General features: G+C 34.9%; 1 protein-coding gene across 4 annotated transcripts in view; it reads right to left on the reverse strand.

Moving 5' to 3' along the window:
• The window catches only part of CFAP47 (cilia and flagella associated protein 47), a 485,875-nt gene that overhangs the window by 96,560 nt on the left and 370,405 nt on the right, over positions 1–18,910 (reverse strand). For all 4 annotated transcript variants that reach the window (XM_061410459.1, XM_061410458.1, XM_061410460.1 and 1 more), the window contains 2 exons: positions 12,834–12,990; positions 9,157–9,255 (listed from right to left, as the gene is read on the reverse strand). In XM_061410459.1, the coding sequence (XP_061266443.1) occupies positions 9,157–9,255; positions 12,834–12,990 (256 nt within the window). The remainder of the gene's footprint in view (positions 1–9,156; positions 9,256–12,833; positions 12,991–18,910) is intronic.

The raw sequence follows: 18,910 nt of genomic DNA on the forward strand, positions 1-18,910 counted from the left end.
TTAAATAAAGCTAAATTAGAATTTTTTAAGTTACATGAAAATGACTAAAAATATATTTGATTAGTTTCAGTTAGATATAGACAATTATGTGGAAAAAGAAAGGCCTGATGTTTTAAAGAAAAATATAAATAGAGCAACATGGTTAAATGTATCTTCTCTATGTGCTTTTCTGCTAGCAATCTTTAACCAAAAGTAGGATTCCCTAACATTGAGATTGCTCTGCAGACAACAATCTAAATTGAGGCTCTAAATCTTTTCTTTTAAATCGAAGATAAAATTTAATTAGCCCTTACAGAAATTATTTACATTGTGTAAAATGTTTTGAATAGTGTGCTAATCCTTTTATCACTGCATCATGGAATATCATGAGTAATAAAGTAATGTGATAGTCACTATATGAGCACTTTTAATTATATTCATCTTTCTCATTAAAATGATTCAAGGTTTTTTATTCTTGAGCAGAGAAAAGTGTTACTTTCAGTAAAGCCTTTTTGTTATCTAGGAAGCAATAAGATAAAATATAATAGTGAGCTTTTATACTTAAAATAAGGAAGAAATTATTAAGTATAAATAATCATAAAGGTATTTCATATTATGTGACAACAAACTGTATATTTTCTATTGCGCTTGTCAAAAAGAATGAGATACATTGCCAATACTATCACTATTTTTAAAAGGTGATCAAAATTAGTTTTAAGCATGATTTGCCCATTAGAACACTTGTAAAAATATTTTAAAAATAAAATTTAAATGTTTTTGAAGGCACAAAGCTGATGAACTAGTGAAAATACATAAAATGACACTGATACAAAGATTTAATATCACAGAAATGTCATTTCGTTCTACATATATAAAGTTGCAATTTAAATTATAACTTAAAAATAATCCCAGTAAATATTTTCTCAGGTTTTCTCTAGAGGTAGTCAAGTTTATTATAAGGTTCATACAGATAAATAAACAGGGAATAATGGCCAATAAAATCTCAGAAAGGAAGAGCAATATGACAGAGCTATCTTCAATACATACTAAAGCACATTATAAAGCCTCTCTAATTGAAACAGTGTAATTTGGGCTCTAAAAGACAGATCAGTGGAATAGTAGAGATAATTCAGAAAGAACTGAAGTACATATGGCAGTTTAGTATATGATAATGTTGGCATGTGAAATCAGTAGGGATAAGATGGGCTTTTAAATAAATCTTGAAAAAATATAGTAGACAGCCATTTGGATAAATTAGACGAAGAGAAACACCATATTCTTGGATTCAAAAACTCAATAACTTAGTATTTCTAAGATGCCAGTTGCTCACAAATTAACATATAGTTTCAATACATTTAAATTAAAGTCCTCACAAGGGAACATGTGTATATCTGTGCTCCTGTGTGTGTTTGGTAATTACTAGCTGATTCTGAAATTATTATGAAAGTCCAAAGCATCTAGAATAACTAAGACAAATTTGAAGAAGAGGAAAAATTAGAAGGGTTTATGTTACTACATATTAAGACTTGCCATATGGTAGTTGAGATACATGATATTGGTACAAAAACGTATGAACAGACAACTAGAAAGGAACAGAATCCAGAAAAAAACTCATACGCGTTCTGTCAATGGATTTAAGAAAAAAGTGTAACTGCAATTTAAGTAAGGAAAGGATGACTTTTTCTATAAGTGGTGATAGGACAATTATGTATACATAATGAATACAAATTGCTTTCAAATTGTAGTGCTGGAAAAGACTCTTGAGAATCCCTTGGACTGTAAAGAGATCAAACCAGTCAATCCTAAAGGAAATCAACACTGAATACTCATTGAAAGGACTGATGCTGAAGCTGAAGCTCTAATACTTTGGCCACCTGGTGTGAAGAGCTGACTCAATGAAAAAGACACCGATGCTGGGAAAGATTGAGGACAGGAAGAGAAGCGGGTAACAGAGGATGAGATGGCTGGACAGCGTCACTGATTAATGGACATGAATTTGAGCAAACTCCAGGAGATAGTGAAGGACAGAGGAGCCTGGAGTGCTGCAGTTCATGGGGTCACAAAGAGTCAGGACACGACTCAGCGACTGAATAATAACAAAAAAATGAATAAAATGAACCTTGATTCTGACATCTTATCATATTTAAAATTATTGAGATAAGTATCAGGAAAAGTGAACAATAATGCTTCTACTAAAAAGAAGATATATCTTTATGACTTTATGCCCCAAGCTATCAAGATTACTGCCAATATACAGTACCTAGATATCAACTTTTTGGGAGAATTGCCTTCAGCAGAAGAGAGTCACCTGACCCAGTTAAACTCCTTTCCAGGATTAGACTACATTTCATGATGAATTGATGGGGTTGGGGTGGGAGGGATGGGTGTGAGGAAATGAGATGTAAAATCCTGGCCTCCTCATCTCCAACTGGGGAGACTCTGAAGAGCTATCCTTGTTTCAATGCTTGCCAAGGTGTGAGCTGACACTTTTGTCCTCACCTCACTCTGTTCAGCTTTGTTTCATCCTCTCTCTCCCAGTGCTGCAGATCCTCATATATTGCCCACTAGTACACTTCCTGCACACCAACCTCCTTCTCAGAGACTGCTTTCCAGGAAGACTTTTTTTTTTTGCAAGACTGGCATTTATGAAACTTCTGAGTGAAACTTGGACAGATATTTAAAGTTTTCATTTAATTTTTACTGACATTTTATAGCCATCTTCTGTTTAAAACAGAATTGCATAATTGGGTAAGAGTCCAAGCCCTACATTCAAACCCAAGTTCCAGCACATACTGTGAGTGTGATCTTGGATATAACTTATCAGCATAAGTTACACATCTCAGTATATTCATCTCTAACACAGTGCTAGTAATGGTATCTATCTCCTAGGGTTGTTGTGAAGACTAAATGAATTGATATTTATATAAAGTGTTTAGTTCCTGGAAAAGAGTACATTGTACAGCTCATGACAAGTGACACTGCTTTCTACTAAAATACTATTAGGTAAATTTTTATATAGGTGATACTAGGAAATGCCAAAATTTGTGAAAGTGGTATATGAATAATAGAAATTTGCTGAGTTTTTAAATTAAAATGTTGAATGAACAGAATATATAAAGGATTAGGGATAGCAAAAGGAGGAACAAGAGTGAGTTATTTTTTAATATAGTTAGATATAAATATAAAAGTGAAAGTGAAAGTGAAGTCGCTCAGTCATGTCTGACTCTTTGCGACCCCGTGGACTGTAGCCCACCAGGCTCCTCCATCCTTGGGATTCTCCAGGCAAGAATACTGGAGTGGGTTGCCATTTCCTTCTCCAGGGGATCTTCCCAACCCAGGGATCGAACCCAGGTCTCCTGCATTGCAGGCAGACGCTTTAACCTCTGAGCCACCAGGGAAGCCCAAAATATTGAAGTGGGTTGCCATTTCCTCCTCCAGGGGATCTTCCCAATCCAGGGATCGAACCCAGGTCTCCTGCATTGCAAGTGGATTCTTTACCACTGAGCCACTGGGAAGCCTGATATACTCTATAAAGTTGGATACTCTTAAAACATAAATATGAATATAAAAACAGATACCTACTATTCTGTAATATATCCTCTTCTAGAAAAGGTATTGATCAAGGCAACAAGACTTTCATCAATGAGTAGTTGATGAAACTTAAAATCATTTCTCTCCTAACTGTTTAACCTAAAAAGCTGTTTTCAGAAGAAAAATAACTGCTATTTATTGCTTTATTCATTTTTTAGAAATATATTTCCTGGCATGTACTGGCAGTGTGCTAGATCCTATTTCATCTAAAACTGAGAAAATCAGGAATTCATCTTGGCATTTACCTATTTTCACCTATGCAATAATACTAATAACCAATACTTGTACATAATTTTAATGTCTAGATATTTCATCACATGCACAACTGCATTTGTTCAAAAATTATCTTATCAGGAAAAAAATATCTTATTAGGTAAAATTGATTTCTACTTTTTCTGATTTCCAAAACAGGGTCTGGAGAGAACAGAAACCAGCTCAAGCTAACACAGCTTTTCCACATCACAGTAAAAAAAAATAAAAATAAAAATAATCAAGGGGGAGAAAACAAACAAACAAACAAACAAACAGAACACAGATTCTCGCACTGCAAGTCTAATGTCCTATTCCTGCAGTGTGGCTCCCTTCCTAAAGCCCTAGGTCTAACTTTACACATATATAGATTTGTAAAGTAGTACCTACTCCCTAGTGCTATACTATGATATATAATAATGCTAATCTATGCCCCCCTCCCTTTTTCTTAACTAACACAGTCAGAGGATCCATGAAAATGTTCCAGCTAAGATTTTTTTTTTTTCCCTCAAGAGTTTAATCTTGATTTTCCTTAAGTGACATTTGAATACTTACTAGTAAAAGAGAAAAAAAAAAATACTGCAACTCTTATACATGTCTCAGCGTTATAGAAGGATGTCTTCTGAGATCACAATTCACCTATACTCTTGTTTCATTCTTGGTTACTTGACCTAAGTAGATGTGTAGACAAGAATGAGTTTCAAAGTGAAAACCTGGCAGGTTAAGATTCTCCACTGACAGGAAGACCTTTTTTTCTCCTCCTGTCTACTTCCTGTTACCAGTTTTGACAGAAAGATAACAAAAGAACAGTGAAACTACTAAAAACAAAATGAAGTATTTAGCTATTAGTATCTATAGCTTCCCTTGTGGCTCAGCTGGTAAAGAATCCACCTGTAATGTAGGAAACCTGGGTTTGATCCCTGGGTTGGGAAGATCCCCTGGAGAAGGGAAAGGCTACCCACTCCAGTATTCTAGCCTAGAGAATTCCATGGACCGTATAGTCCATGGTGTTGCAAAGAGCTGGACATGACTGAGTGACTTTCCCGTTCCCTTTCCCTTTCATCTATAGCTTAGTATAGAACTCAGTCTAAGGAAGAAAAATTCTAGAAAAAAAAATGTTTTCTTTGAGGAATGAAATGGATGTGAACATCTTTATCTAATGCAAAAAAACAGTTTCAATGGCTAGGGTTGTTGCCTTGGTTTCTATCTATCGATCTATCTATCCATCCATCCATCCATCTATCCATCTATCAATCCATTCACCCACCCATTCAATTTTACTAAGGGATTTCATAAATGCAAAGGAACTTAAAATTTTAGAAAGAACTAAAATGATTTAATATGAGGAGTATTTGCAAAAATTATTTTTATCCATGTCCTTCTGTCATTATACAGACCAAAATGTTGGTAAAATCAGGTTGTGACTGGGATGATGCATAGACAAGCTTACCATGGACTGAAGCAGCAACATTCACAACTGAGGAATATATATTAGTCTTACCAGCTGTTACTTGGTTTCCCTTTAATGTCTAGCATTTAACTGAACTGAACTGAATGTACTGTCACATTACATGGCAGACTGGACAATGCAAGTTCAGAACCTCGCCACTCAGTCAGTTCATCTGAAGCATGCAGATGTAGAAAGACTTATTTTTAAGGCTACAAATGCTTTATATGGTATATGAGGCAATTTTTGCAATACAGTCAAAGAATTCCAAAGTCTTTAAAAAGCCAATAGCACTGTAAGAAACAGAGATCCCATTTCTGTTGTACTCTTAGTTTTTATGTTCTCCAACTCATCAGGGACATCCTTAACACTAATATTATATCATACAAGAATATCAGAACAAACAGAAAGTTTCTTGAAAATAAACAATCCTCTTTGGAAATTTTATTATATAGAGAAGCAGGGAATATATTTTGAAATTTCAACCCATTGCACAGACAGGGTGTCCACTGTTAGATGAAAAATCCAGCAGAAGACTGCATTAAATTTAAAAACCATTTGAAGATAGCATTAACAATATAAATTATATATAATTCCTAGTGGATTATTTAGGTTTTAATTTGAAAATATCTTAAAAATAACTTGCTGCAGAATAATGACCCAGGAATAAAAAAAAAAAAAAGAAGCATTAAAAAAAATAAGCAAAGTCATTTCCATATAAAATAGTTCAAAATTAGGAAAAAGATGGAAATTTTATAAACTAATTCAATAAGATTGCTGACTCTGGTAAGAGAAACAATAATTTCCATAATCTCCATATTCAACTCTATGTTTACAGTGAATGATTCCCTGACATTTTATTAATTTTTTTACCTTTTGACCACCTTTACACAATATTTGTATTATTTAAATAAAAGTACTGCCAATGGAAACTTGGTTTTTTTCAAGCAAAAATAGACTTCATTAATATTTATAAATACTATACTCAAAAATATTAAGGAAATGATTGGTCCTGGATAAGAAGATTAAATATTATAAAGATGCAGTTCCCCTCAAATTTGTCTATAGGTTTAATGTAATTTAAATCCAGGTGTTTATTGGGACTTTTCAGAACTCGTTTATAAGTTGTTCTAATTTTTTTTCTAGAAGGATAAAGAGATGATAAAAGGAAAGGAATGATTGAATTGACCATGAGAAAATTGAAATAAAATAAGAAAACATAAACCTGTAGGGTTTAAACTGTATGGCATTGGGCAAAGACCTGAAATACAGATCTGTGTAGCAGAGTATACATGATCTGAATATAGAATATCACATTGCAAAAATAAATAACAACAAAATAATAACTATCATTTAATTAAAAGATAGAAATCTTGCCTCTTAAGGGGGGATCAAATTAGACTGTAATTTCATAGTATAAAAACCAAAATCTGGATAAATTAAAGGAGAAAATGAAAAAGATGCCTACCTACCTGTAACTCCTTCCACATTATAAACAAAGGAGAAGAAAAAAGAAAATAGAGGTAAATTTTCAACCTATTTACAATGTACAAAGGCTTTGAAAGTGTAAAATCAATTGAAATGTAAAAGGAAGAAAATGTCTCATATTAATGAGTTGGTAAAATTGAAATATAAGCAGACATATAAATAGTTACTACAAAAACAAAGTTGTTATTTGGCATTAAGGTGGTTTCTAATTTTTTTTGTTGTTATAAATAACTCAATATCAAACATCTCTGTGAGTAAATAATCCATCTTCTGGTTATTTCTTGAAAATATCTCATCAGAAATGGAATTACTGTGTCAAAAAAGTGCTAATTTCTAAGCTTCTTTATATACATTACACAAAGTGATTTTCAGCAACTGAGAGAGTTAATTGTCAGGTAGGCTGATAAGAAGTCTGGGTCTGATAAGAAGTCCTCCTCCTCTAAGGAGGAGTGGCGGGGGGAAGAGGGGGAGGAGGAGGAGAAAAGGACAAACTTTTTTCTTTTTAACATCCCTTCATCTTAATCACGTAAATTTTTTCTCTTTTTCTTTAAGGCCAGAGCTAATGATTACACAACAAAACAACCCATCTTGCTCAAGGATATGTTTTGCCTTAAACTCTGTACCAATGATTATATAACAACAACATATCCTGTTCAAGGACATGTTTCTTGTCATCTTAAACTGTATGTTGTGAGAGTGGGTCTGATAAGACCTTTACAACCTTGAGACATTCTTTTGATTTACTGTAATAACCAACTGAAAAAGTATATAGCTCCCTTGCTGAGACTAGAGAGGGGGGCACTCTCCGACCCCCTTCTGATGTCTATGTTAGAAGCTTTCTCTGTCTTTTTTCACCGTAATAAAACTTCTATCACACAAGAACTCTGAGTGATCAAGCCTGTCCCTGATCCTGAAGCTAAACTCTCTTCTTCAGAGATCATGAATCCGACATCAATCACTGTAAGCTATAACAATTATGTAATGATTTAGTGATCCATGCTCAGTTGCATCCAACTCTTTGTGACCCGATGGACTGTAGCCTGCCAGGCTCCTCTGCCCATGGGATTTCCCAGGCAAGAAAAACTGGAGTGGGTTGCCATTTCCTGCTCCAGGAAATGGCTCTCCTCAAGCCAAGGATCAAAAACGCATCTCTTGTGTCTCTATACTTCCCTAATCAGTATTTGTGGAGAAGGAAATGGTAACCCATTCCAGCATTCTTGCCAGGGGAAATCTCATGGATAGAGGAACCTGGCAGGCTATAGTCCATGGGGTTGCAAAGAGTCAGACATGACTGAGTAACTAAACACACACACACACACACACACACACACACACACACACAATCCGTATTTGTTCCTATTTCATTGAAACAGAAAAATTTTTTTATAAAAGAAAGGAAAAAGAAAACTTAGATAGCTACAATTTAATTAACATCTATTTGACTATTAGTGACCCCGAACTTATTTTTAGTCATTGTTTGGCCATCTGTACTTTCTCTTTTGTGAACTGCAGTTCATACTTCTTTCAATATATTGCAAAGAAACAGAAAACAAAGATGCTGATATCAGACATACAGTAGTCTGGCTTTGTTAGCAAATAACTGTTTTGATGTGTAAGTTAATTTTTCTGAACTGCAATCTCCTTGATTCAATAAGAATAACACCTAAAACATGGAGTTGTTGTATCAAATGAAATAAATTAATAAGATTCAGAATGCTGATATAAATGACTAGAGTAAAAATAAGGTCATGAACCTACTTATATTTAAATGTCAGTAGTAGTTACTGATTGTAGCCATTATTTTTAAATTAATTAAGATAATCTGTATTTTATCATATTTACAATAATTATGAAGATTATTTTTTTTCAATTAAAAATATTTTAAGCAAAGTCATAGCTTGTGAGCTTTAGATTTTTAAGCAACTTCATTATTTCTTATGCCTTATAATTTTTTCCTATTCATCAATATTCAAATGGGATGACTAATATATACGCACTCTATAATACATTTTCACAGAATTGTCAGCTTTGCAAAGACGGAATTATTTTTCATAAGTGTAAGCAAATTTAGCACACTAGGTGATTTTAATTTTCCAAAATCTTTGACTTACACACTTATGTATTAAGTGATGTGACATTCAATATTCAAAATCTCAGAGATAACATTTTTTTACAAGTTGTATTCATGCATTATGGAATGAAAAAGTGAAGATGTGATGACTATACATAAAGGTTATATTATCTGTATTTTTCTGTCAATGTACTAAAACAACTTGTGAAAATTTTTAACTTGTATATTTCATTTTCATTAAATATGTATTAAGACAATAAGACATATAGTTATCATCTCTGAAATGTGACAGCATATAGAATGACAGAATATAAAGGCAGAAATCCCATACCTTTTGTGTGAGTCACACCACTAATCTTGAAGGCAGAAGTCTCCTCCATGAAGCTGTCCCAGATTTGAGCCATGACAAGACGCTTGGGCTTTTCCTCACCTAATCAAAATATAAAGAGATGACAGACTTCAATGTCACATTCAAGAGGACAAAAACCAGTGGAGACTGAAATAGAATCAAAATTTCCTTTTAATGGGAAATTTTCAGATCATTTTTCAAGGTATGTTTAAGATTAGATTTAAATGACATTTCTGAAGCAGATATTCATCACTATTAATGGTTTTCTCTATAGTATTCAAAAATCAACTTATAAACCCAACTCATAAATTCTTAGAATTTTCATTTAAACTATTCAAATTAAAAGATACTAAAGAGATCATGTTTGAGTCCACCATCTAAAAATAGATTATAGTAGTTAATAATTACACATGCATAAATACACACTTTTGCAATGTTAATAATTTAAACTAACCACTACAAAAATCAATTAATTATTCAAAATGTGCTTATGGGTTATATAATAAGTACTTGCTTTTAGTGCTACCATGTATAAAAAGTACAAGTCTTTGTCGGCACTTACATTTATAATCATAAACATATTGAACTAGATGTCAGCTGGTAAGAAGGGGATTTTTGTAACATACAGTAAAATTGTATACATATTTACCATTTTGCCCATCAATACTACTTGTAGAAATACATCTTAAATATACAAAGATGTTATTTGTATAGCAAAATGCATGGGGCATATTTGTATAGCAAATTATTTGAAATAATGAAAATATTTATGTACTAGAGACTAGTTGTATATAATCAATAATGTAGAAAAAAAAAAAAACTGAGTACTAAAAGTCATAAAAATCTATGGGAAAGATGTCCATTAACCATTTTATTAGGATTTCAGACATGGGCAAAGTTAGCAAGGTGTAAAAGAAATCATACAGTATTCTACCTTTGTGTAAGAGGATGAAACAGAACCATGTGTGTATATATGCATTTATCCAAATATCTCATTTTTACAGACATAAACACAGTATGGATAAATCAGAATCAAATGATGATGGCCATCTATACAGTTGATTCAGAAATTGGTAGATGGTTGAATTACAGGAATGGTATTTCTTTAGGTAGAACATTTTATATAGATGACTTTTGAATAATATATGTTTCACAAATTCAAAAATAAATTTAGAAAGTTTGAAAAAGCAAACCTAAATTGAATTAAAATTAGAATTTAAGAAATCCTAATTAGAAATTAAGAAACTCATCTTTACATAAATTTACAACAAAACTATACAGAGTAAAAAATTAAATACTGTGGCCATTTCTTTGGCATATAGTTGCTTGTAGTAAATCTCTTATGATCTTTGTCATATAAGTTAGCTATTTTTATTCTTTTTGTCAGTCATGTTTCTATATGGCCCTTCAATAATTCAGGCCAAATTATGATGCCAAGTCACCAAGGAATATGAGTACAAGAAGATATGCGTATGGCAGCTAGAAAAAAAAAGAGTCCACAGAAGAAAGGGTGAGGGAGTTAGGACAGAGAGATTCCATCATTAAGAAAAGGAAAGGAAGAATCTTTTCATAAAGTAATGAAGAAAGTGGAAGAGAGGAAGATATTAGAGGTCAGCATCTTCCTTGGTCTCCAGTCTCTTCAGGTTGAAGGAAGAAGGGGGAGAACTTTTAAGTCTAAACATTCTCCCAGGACATGGTGAGTTTACATTAAAGACTTTTAAATTAATTTTTAAAAAGAGAATACATTTTTAATTATCAAGCTTACTATTTTTTCTTGTCATATAGGAGAAAAAAAATTTAGAACAATGAAATAAAATTAAGAAATTAATTTTATTATAATGCTAAAATTTTGATCCAATATGTTTTTATAACACTCATAGTGATACAACTGCCCTCAAAATTCCATACCCTGGAAAGTTCCATTAATCAGCCTTGTGTATTCCCACACCAGGAATTGTAAGCCTGACAACTGGTACAAAGTTCACAAACACATATTTTCTTGGTGCCTACCTTAATTTATGGTTCCCAATCCAAGCCAAATATAATATCTTTTTTTATTTGAATTTTGTCAGCTGTATCTTCTTTTCCCTCCAGATATTTATTTCAACCCACTGTGCCACTCTTCAAATCTCTTACTATATCTCTTTTCCTCAGCAGATAAAAATCGTGTCCGAATCTTCGCGACCCCATGGACTGCAGCCTACCAGGCTCCTCCGCCCATGGGATTTTCCAGGCAAGAGTACTGGAGTGGGGTGCCATTGCCTTCTCCCAAATATAAAGCTAATTGCTCTTAATCCCAAAGTGCCTCTACCACCTACATTTTTATCTACATTCACATTTGTTTTAACATACCATCATCTGTTCAAAGGTAGAAACATACTTCCTGTTCAAGGCTCTTCCTTCTACCTCAACCCTGATCCCAGTTATCTCTGAGCTTTGGCCCATCAGTTAAACCCTACCAGCTTTACATCTTTTTAACTTTTGCTCAACCCTGGCTTCTTGCTTCTGCTTATACATATGCTTAAGTCTCTTCCGTATTAAAATGCTGACTTCCTTGAGCCTGCAATCAAGTTTTATTAAACAGCATGTCTCTTCTCATTATAGTTGAAGTATCAATAAGGGCATTTTACATGAAATGACATTATGTTCTTAATTTTTCTTAATTACTTCATACCAAGAGCAGGAAGAGATGATCAGGAAAGATGAGAATTCTAACAGGTAAATGACAGTGTTCAGCTTCAGCATGAATTGAAAAAAAAAAAAATAGTAAACATACAATGAAGATAAGATACAATTTTCCCACAATCAGATTGACAGAAGTTAAGGAGAATGCTGATACTCAGGGCTTCCAAGGCTCAAGAAAATATACTGTAATATACTCATGATGACAGCATGAATTCCAACAGTGTAACCATTCTGTAGAGTAAACTGGTTATTTATATCATAAGCCCTAACATTTGTGTTCCTATTAGCCGTGAAATTGAACTTTATAAAAATGGATCATTGTAGTAGTAGTAGCTTTAGCAGACATGGCAATAATAGTTGAAAAGTTAAAATTATTAAAGTCCATTATTAGATTTAAAATGTGTTTCATAAAACACACAGTATAATAGTTAATCTTTATTTCAGACTCATATTATTTGGTCATTTAACAAAGTGATCAAGCACTTCACAAAACTGAATTAAAAAAATACATCTTCAAAATGATATAAAAAGAGGAACAAGCTTGGTTGGAGCCAAAATTTAATCTGATTATGCTATTTATATGGAAAAAAGGCAAAGGAAACAAAATTATAACACTAGAATTTTTATAAAGTTTTGAAGAAGCATTGATATATTTGAGTAATATCATAAAAATCATAAAAATTTACTATTAATAATTTACATATTTGGGTTTCCAGATAAAATTAGGAGAATTTGACTTGGTATACAGATTCCTAATTTCTGATTCTTGCTCCATCATTTTAGAGCTGTGATTTTGGCCATGATATTGCATTTCTTACACCTTATGTTTTCTTTTTAAAAAATGATGCTGTTGAGCTAATGTATCTCTACAACGCGTCTACTATCTCTAAAATGCTTAGATTCAATGATAGAATAAGTGTGATAGAATAATAATTACAAAATAACATATGAAAGGTAAAAGGAAAACAACTTACCAGTTAGTAAGATATCGATGAAAACATCTTCTTTGGTGGGATTTTGGAAAGGTATAGGAATACATGTCTGAAGATGAAGGTATGCAGTTACTTTTTGTATTTCGTGAGGCTGGGGGAACAGTCCTATTCCAGAGATGAGGAATATCCATTCACTAAACTGTTTAAAGATAGACATACATAACATATATGTCGTAATTACCTATTTTTTATTTGTAACACTTAATAAATAAAGAACACATAAAAATTTTGGCAGAAAAAAAGTATTTTGTTAATATTTAACAAGCATCATTTTATCTTTCCTTACTTTTCCAAATTCCTTTTGATTTTGCTGAAAAATCAATGTTTTTATACTGAAAAAAAGGCCAAAGACCAGTATTCAAGTATTAAACATATTTCAATACATATAGGTTATTGATAACAATATATAAAAGAAATCTTAATGAAAACCATGCATTTCTGTTCAAGGTTTTTAAAAAAATCAATTTGTCTAACAAAATGTGTACTAAACATTGTATGAAGCTTCCAAAACATTAGAATTTCAAATGAATTTTAGATAGTTATCACATTAAAGAAAAGAAGGTGAGGCATAGACTGAAGTCTCATTAAAAAGAAGTGAGAACAACTTGTGTGCGTGCTTGTGTTCTCAGTTGGTCAGTCGTGTCCAACTCTTTGTAAGCCTGCCAGACTTGTCTGTTCATAGCACTTTCCAGGCAAGAATACTGGAGTGGGTTGCCATTTCTTCCTCCAGGGGATCTTCTTGACCCAGGGACTGAACCTGCATCTCCTGCACTGGCAGCTGGATTCTTTATGACTGCGATTGTCATATTACTTATTCCCATTATCTAGTACAGCCTATGTTTTCTTATCACATGAAATGAAAGAATGGCTCAAAAGTATGCGAAGGAGACTGAAAGTGGCCACTGTTTTCATTGGCATTTCATAAACCTCTGTTTGAAAATGTTACCCTTGTATTCATTTAGAATAAAAGTCCTTTAAGACTCTGTTTTGCACTAAACACTTTACTAATGTTACTGACGAGTGAAGAGGTCATTAAATAAAAACTGACTAACAAGAAGAACTAAAGAGCCTCTTGATGAAAGTGAAAGAGGAGAATGAAAAAGTTGGCTTAACGCTCAACATTCAGAAAACTAAGATCATGGCATCCGGTCCCATCACTTCATGGCAAATAGATGGGGAAACAGTGGCTGATTTTATTTTTGGGGCTCCAAAATCACTGCAGATGGTGATTGCAGCCATGAAATTAAAAGACGTTTACTCCCTGGAAGGAAAGTTATGACCAACCTAGACAGCATATTAAAAAGCAGAGACATTATTTTGCTAACAAAGGTCCATCTAGTCAAGGCTATGGTTTTTCCAGTGGTCATGTATGGATCTGAGAGTTGGACTGTGAAGAAAGCTGAGCACTGAAGAATTGATGCTTTTGAACCATGGTGTTGGAGAAGACTCTTCAGAGTCTTGTGGACTGCAAGGAGATCCAACCAGTCCATCCTGAAGGAGATCAGTCCTGGGTGTTCATTGGAAGGACTGATGCTGAAGCTGAAACTCCAGTACTTTGGCTACCTGATGCAAAGAGCTGATTCATTGGAAAAGACCCTGATACTGGGAAAGATTGAGGGCAGGAGGAGAAGGGGATGACAGAGGATGAGATGGTTGGAAGGCATCACCAACTCCATGGACATGGGTTTGGGTGGATTCCGGGAGTTGGTGATGGACAGGGAGGCCTGGCGTGCTGTGGTTCATGGGGTCACAAAGAGTCAGACATGACTGAACGACTGAACTGAAACTGACTAACAATGTCCTAGTTTATCACCTCTAAAACCACAGAGATGTTTTCAAGCTTAAGTTCCAATAAAAAGAGGGAAACTTACTTTATGATTCTTTCCAAGTAGGATGGGTGGTGACAGCAAATCCATAAAATGCTGTCTTAGTTCAGTTCAGTTCAGTTCAGTCGCTCAGTCGTGTCCGACTCTTCGCGACCCCATGAATCGCAGCACGCCAGGCCTCCCTGTCCATCACCAACTCCCGGAGTTCACTCAGACTCACATCCATCGAGTCAGTGATGCCATCCTGCTATCTCATCCTCTGTTGTCCCCTTCTCCTCCTGCCCCCAATCCCTCCCAGCATTAGAGTCTTTTCCAATGAGTCAACTCTTCACATGAGGTGGCCAAAGTACTGGAGTTTCAGCTTCAGCATCAGTCCTTCCAAAGAAATCCCAGGGCTGATATCCTTCAGAATGGACTGGTTGGATCTCCTTGCAGTCCAAGGGACTCTCAAGAATCTTCTCCAACACCACAGTTCAAAAGCATCAATTCTTCGGCACTCAGCCTTCTTCACAGTCCAACTCTCACATCCATACATGACCACAGGAAAAACCATAGCCTTGACTAGACGGACCTTTGTTGGCAAAGTAATATCTCTGCTTTTGAATATGCTATCTGGTTGGTCATAACTTTCCTTCCAAGGAGTAAGCGTCTTTTAATTTCATGGCTGCAGTCACCATCTGCAGTGATTTTGGAGCCCAGAAAAATAGTCTGACACTGTTTCCACTGTTTCCCCATCTATTTCCCATGAAGTGATGGGGCCGGATGCCATGATCTTTGTTTTCTGAATGTTGAGCTTTAAGCCAACTTTTTCACTCTCCACGTTCACTTTCATCAAGCGGTCTTAGTAGTGAGGATTAAAAGCAAGTTTTATCTGCATATGTCTTCAAATGCCTGTATTACTTTTATTTAGAAATTCTATGAGCATAGGTTCACTGTATTTTCACTTATGATGCCTGAGCTTGATCATACACAATTGATTGACTAGAATCAAGTATCAGGGTTCAGTTACATTAACAACTGTTTTATGTAAATTATTTCTTGGCTGTTTTATAAAACAAATCATGGATGACAGAAATTGGCTTACTTTAAACAATTGGAAATGCACTAAACTACAAAAACAGAAGATCATGTTTTCATGTTTCACCAAGTAGTCTGGAATACTGAGCTTTTAAGTTAAACCACGCCCCACCATTCTTGGACATTAATCACTAACAATCACCCTGCTAAGTCGCTTCAGTGGTATCCGACTCTGTGTGACCCCATAGATGGCAGCCCACCAGGCTCCCCCATTCCTGGGATTCTCCAGGCAAGAACTCTGGAGTGGGTTGCCATTTCCTTCTCCAATGCATGAAAGTGAAAAGTGAAAGTGAAGTCGCTCAGTCGTGTCCGACTCGTAGTGACCCCATGACTGCAGCCCACCAGGCTCCTCCATCCATGGGATTTTCCAGGCAAAAGTACTGGAGTGGGGTGTCATTGCCTTCTCCGAAAAATGAAACAAGTGTAATTAAAAGACAGTAGATCTGGCTCACACACTGAGTAGAGCTCAAGGGCATCTGAGCTTGCTAAGAATCAAGAGAGTTTTCCATAGACACAGGCTGCAAGGACCAGACTCATGCTGGGTAATAAAATCACTTTGATTTGATCTTTTTTTCCTTCATTTCCACTATTCTGACCTTTAGATGCAGGAAGTCACACAATCAAATATAAATAAGTAATGGAAACTATTTGAAAATAAAAATGAAATGACTGAAAACCAAGAGAAAAATCTCAGAACATAATGTTTGATATCAAAGAGAAGGCCTGTTTATCATATTTGCTGCTTACTATTGTTCCTCTTATCTTGTCATGCAGTAACACAATCTCTTTGGAACACTCTGGAAGCATATTTTGAGTTTATGATATTAACAGTTGTGATGCCCTAACCAAATTAATCTCAGGATTCAAAATCCACACCAACAACTTTAGCCTAAAGTTAGATTTTTTTTTTTAATAATGCAGAGTTCTTCACATGGATCCAAACTGGAAACAAATGAAATAAATTATAATCCATGGCCATTTCCTTAAGTTCAGCAAAGAACCATTTTCAGAAATAGTTACAAGCACTAACAGAATAGATTTTTGATTAATCAGCTATTTAGTTGTGTGTGTTAGTTCAAATATATTCATCAGTGAAATCAAGAGAGGAACAAAAATCTATGTGAGTTTTTCCTTAGTGGTTAATGTAATTGCAAACTCACAGACTTAGAAAAGTAACCCTAAAATTTTATTTTTAAAACATTTTATTTTTATGTCTACATATTCATCATATATACTGCATTTTCACAAAGTTTGTTAAATCAATACTTTAGGATGAAACAGTTTTGCCTGAAAAAATTGTCAGTGAGTGTTAGTTGTTCAGTCGTGTCTGACTCTTCACAACCCCACAGACTGTAGTCTGCCAGGCTCCTCTGTCCATGGAATTCTCCAGACAAGAATACTGGTGTGGGTTGCCATTTCCTCCTCCAGGGGATCTTCCTGACCCAAGGATTGAACCTGGGCCTCCTGTATTGCAGGCAGATTCTTTAACGTCTGAGCCAACAGGGAAGCCCCAAAATGTCAACTAGACGAATTAAGAGGAAGCCCTCAATGATTCAGAGATGGAAAAGGACAAAAAAAAAAAAAAAAAAAATTAAAGGCAAAAAACTAAAAAGAAAAGGCAGGAAAAATCACAAGGGTTAGGGTAATACATTGAAAAGGTTGACATGGTCTGGACTCTAGGTAAAAGGTTGACATTGATTTAAGTCTCAGTTCAGTTCAGTCACTCAGTCGTGTCAGACTCTTGTGACCCCATTGACTGCAGCATGCCAGGCCTCCCTGTACATCAAGTTTGGGTTTACTCCAACTCATGTCCATTGAGTCAGTGATGCCATCCAACCATGTCATCCTCTGTCGTCCCTTTCTCCTTCCACCTTCAATCTCTCCCAGCATCAGGGTCTTTTCAAATGAGTCAGTTAGATTTAAGTCTAACCAGAGATGAAACCTTGGAAATTTGCTACAGCTTGGAAGGATAGGCTGAGAATAACTGAAAGCAAGGCCCAGTGTTAAAGTGATTGACAAAAAGGTTTGAGTTGATTACTTGTTTGAGTTCTTTTCTGTCTGATAAAGAATTGTGACTTTGACCTCTAGGCTAGGATTTTCTAAAGCTATCAAGATGAAGAACTCATCATTGCCCTGCTGATGTGCCAGACTACCTTGAGTAGATATAAGTTCCACCAGAAATGCAAGCAACTAAATTATCTCCAAGAATGAAGATGAAAGGGCTGATGCTGCTATGAAGCCATGAGCTAAAAGATAAGCCATGTTAAAATTATTTTTGTGAAATAAAATCTCTCTACTATACCTTCTATTCTGTATAAGAAGGATTACTGTTTATTTTCTTTAATATTTTTGATTCAATGGGACTTCCCTGGCAGTCCAGTGGTTAAGACTCCATGCTCCCAATGCAGAGGGCATGGGTTTGATCCCTGGTTGGGTAACTAAGATCCTGTATGGTGCCCAGGAAACAGAAAACATATATATGAAAAAAAAAAAATATATATATATATATATATATATATATATATTTTGAGAGTCAAGCATAATCCATTGTATTGCTTCAGGTCATGTAGTAGTCAGTAATCATATAAACAATTTAATAGCCTCAAAAACTTTTTTCTAAATTACACATTTTGGGGGGAAAAGAAGGCACTTGGGCTTCCCTTACAGATCAGCTGGTAAAGAATCCACCTGTAATGCGGGAGACCTGGGTTTCCCTGGGTTGGGAAGATCCCCTGGTGAAGGGAAAGGCTACCCACTCCAGTATTCTGGTCACAAAGAGTCGGACACGACTGAGTGACTTTCCCTTTCACTTTCTTTTGAGTTACATACTAGCCTTTCACTGACATGGAGACCTCTGCATTATATCTGATTTCACTCCCTCCCAGATTACAGGATTTTCTAAGTTCCTTGGATATAAAGCAAACCCTTCCACTTACTTTACTCCCCTATCAACACTTGAAGAAGTAAAAAATAATAATAAACGTATAAATACTGTAAAATTCTCACTGGCAGTAACAGTTATGACTTGGCAGTGTGCCTGTAGCTATAAAAATAGTTATGAAGATGGGCTGAGGCAAGATGTCCTAGGTTCAACCACCGACTGAGCCATAAAATGGGGTTGACCATACTTTTACCATAAGGACTCTGGTGACAATG

This window comes from Bos javanicus, chromosome X, assembly GCF_032452875.1.
Source record: "Bos javanicus breed banteng chromosome X, ARS-OSU_banteng_1.0, whole genome shotgun sequence".
Taxonomy (NCBI): domain Eukaryota; kingdom Metazoa; phylum Chordata; class Mammalia; order Artiodactyla; family Bovidae; genus Bos; species Bos javanicus.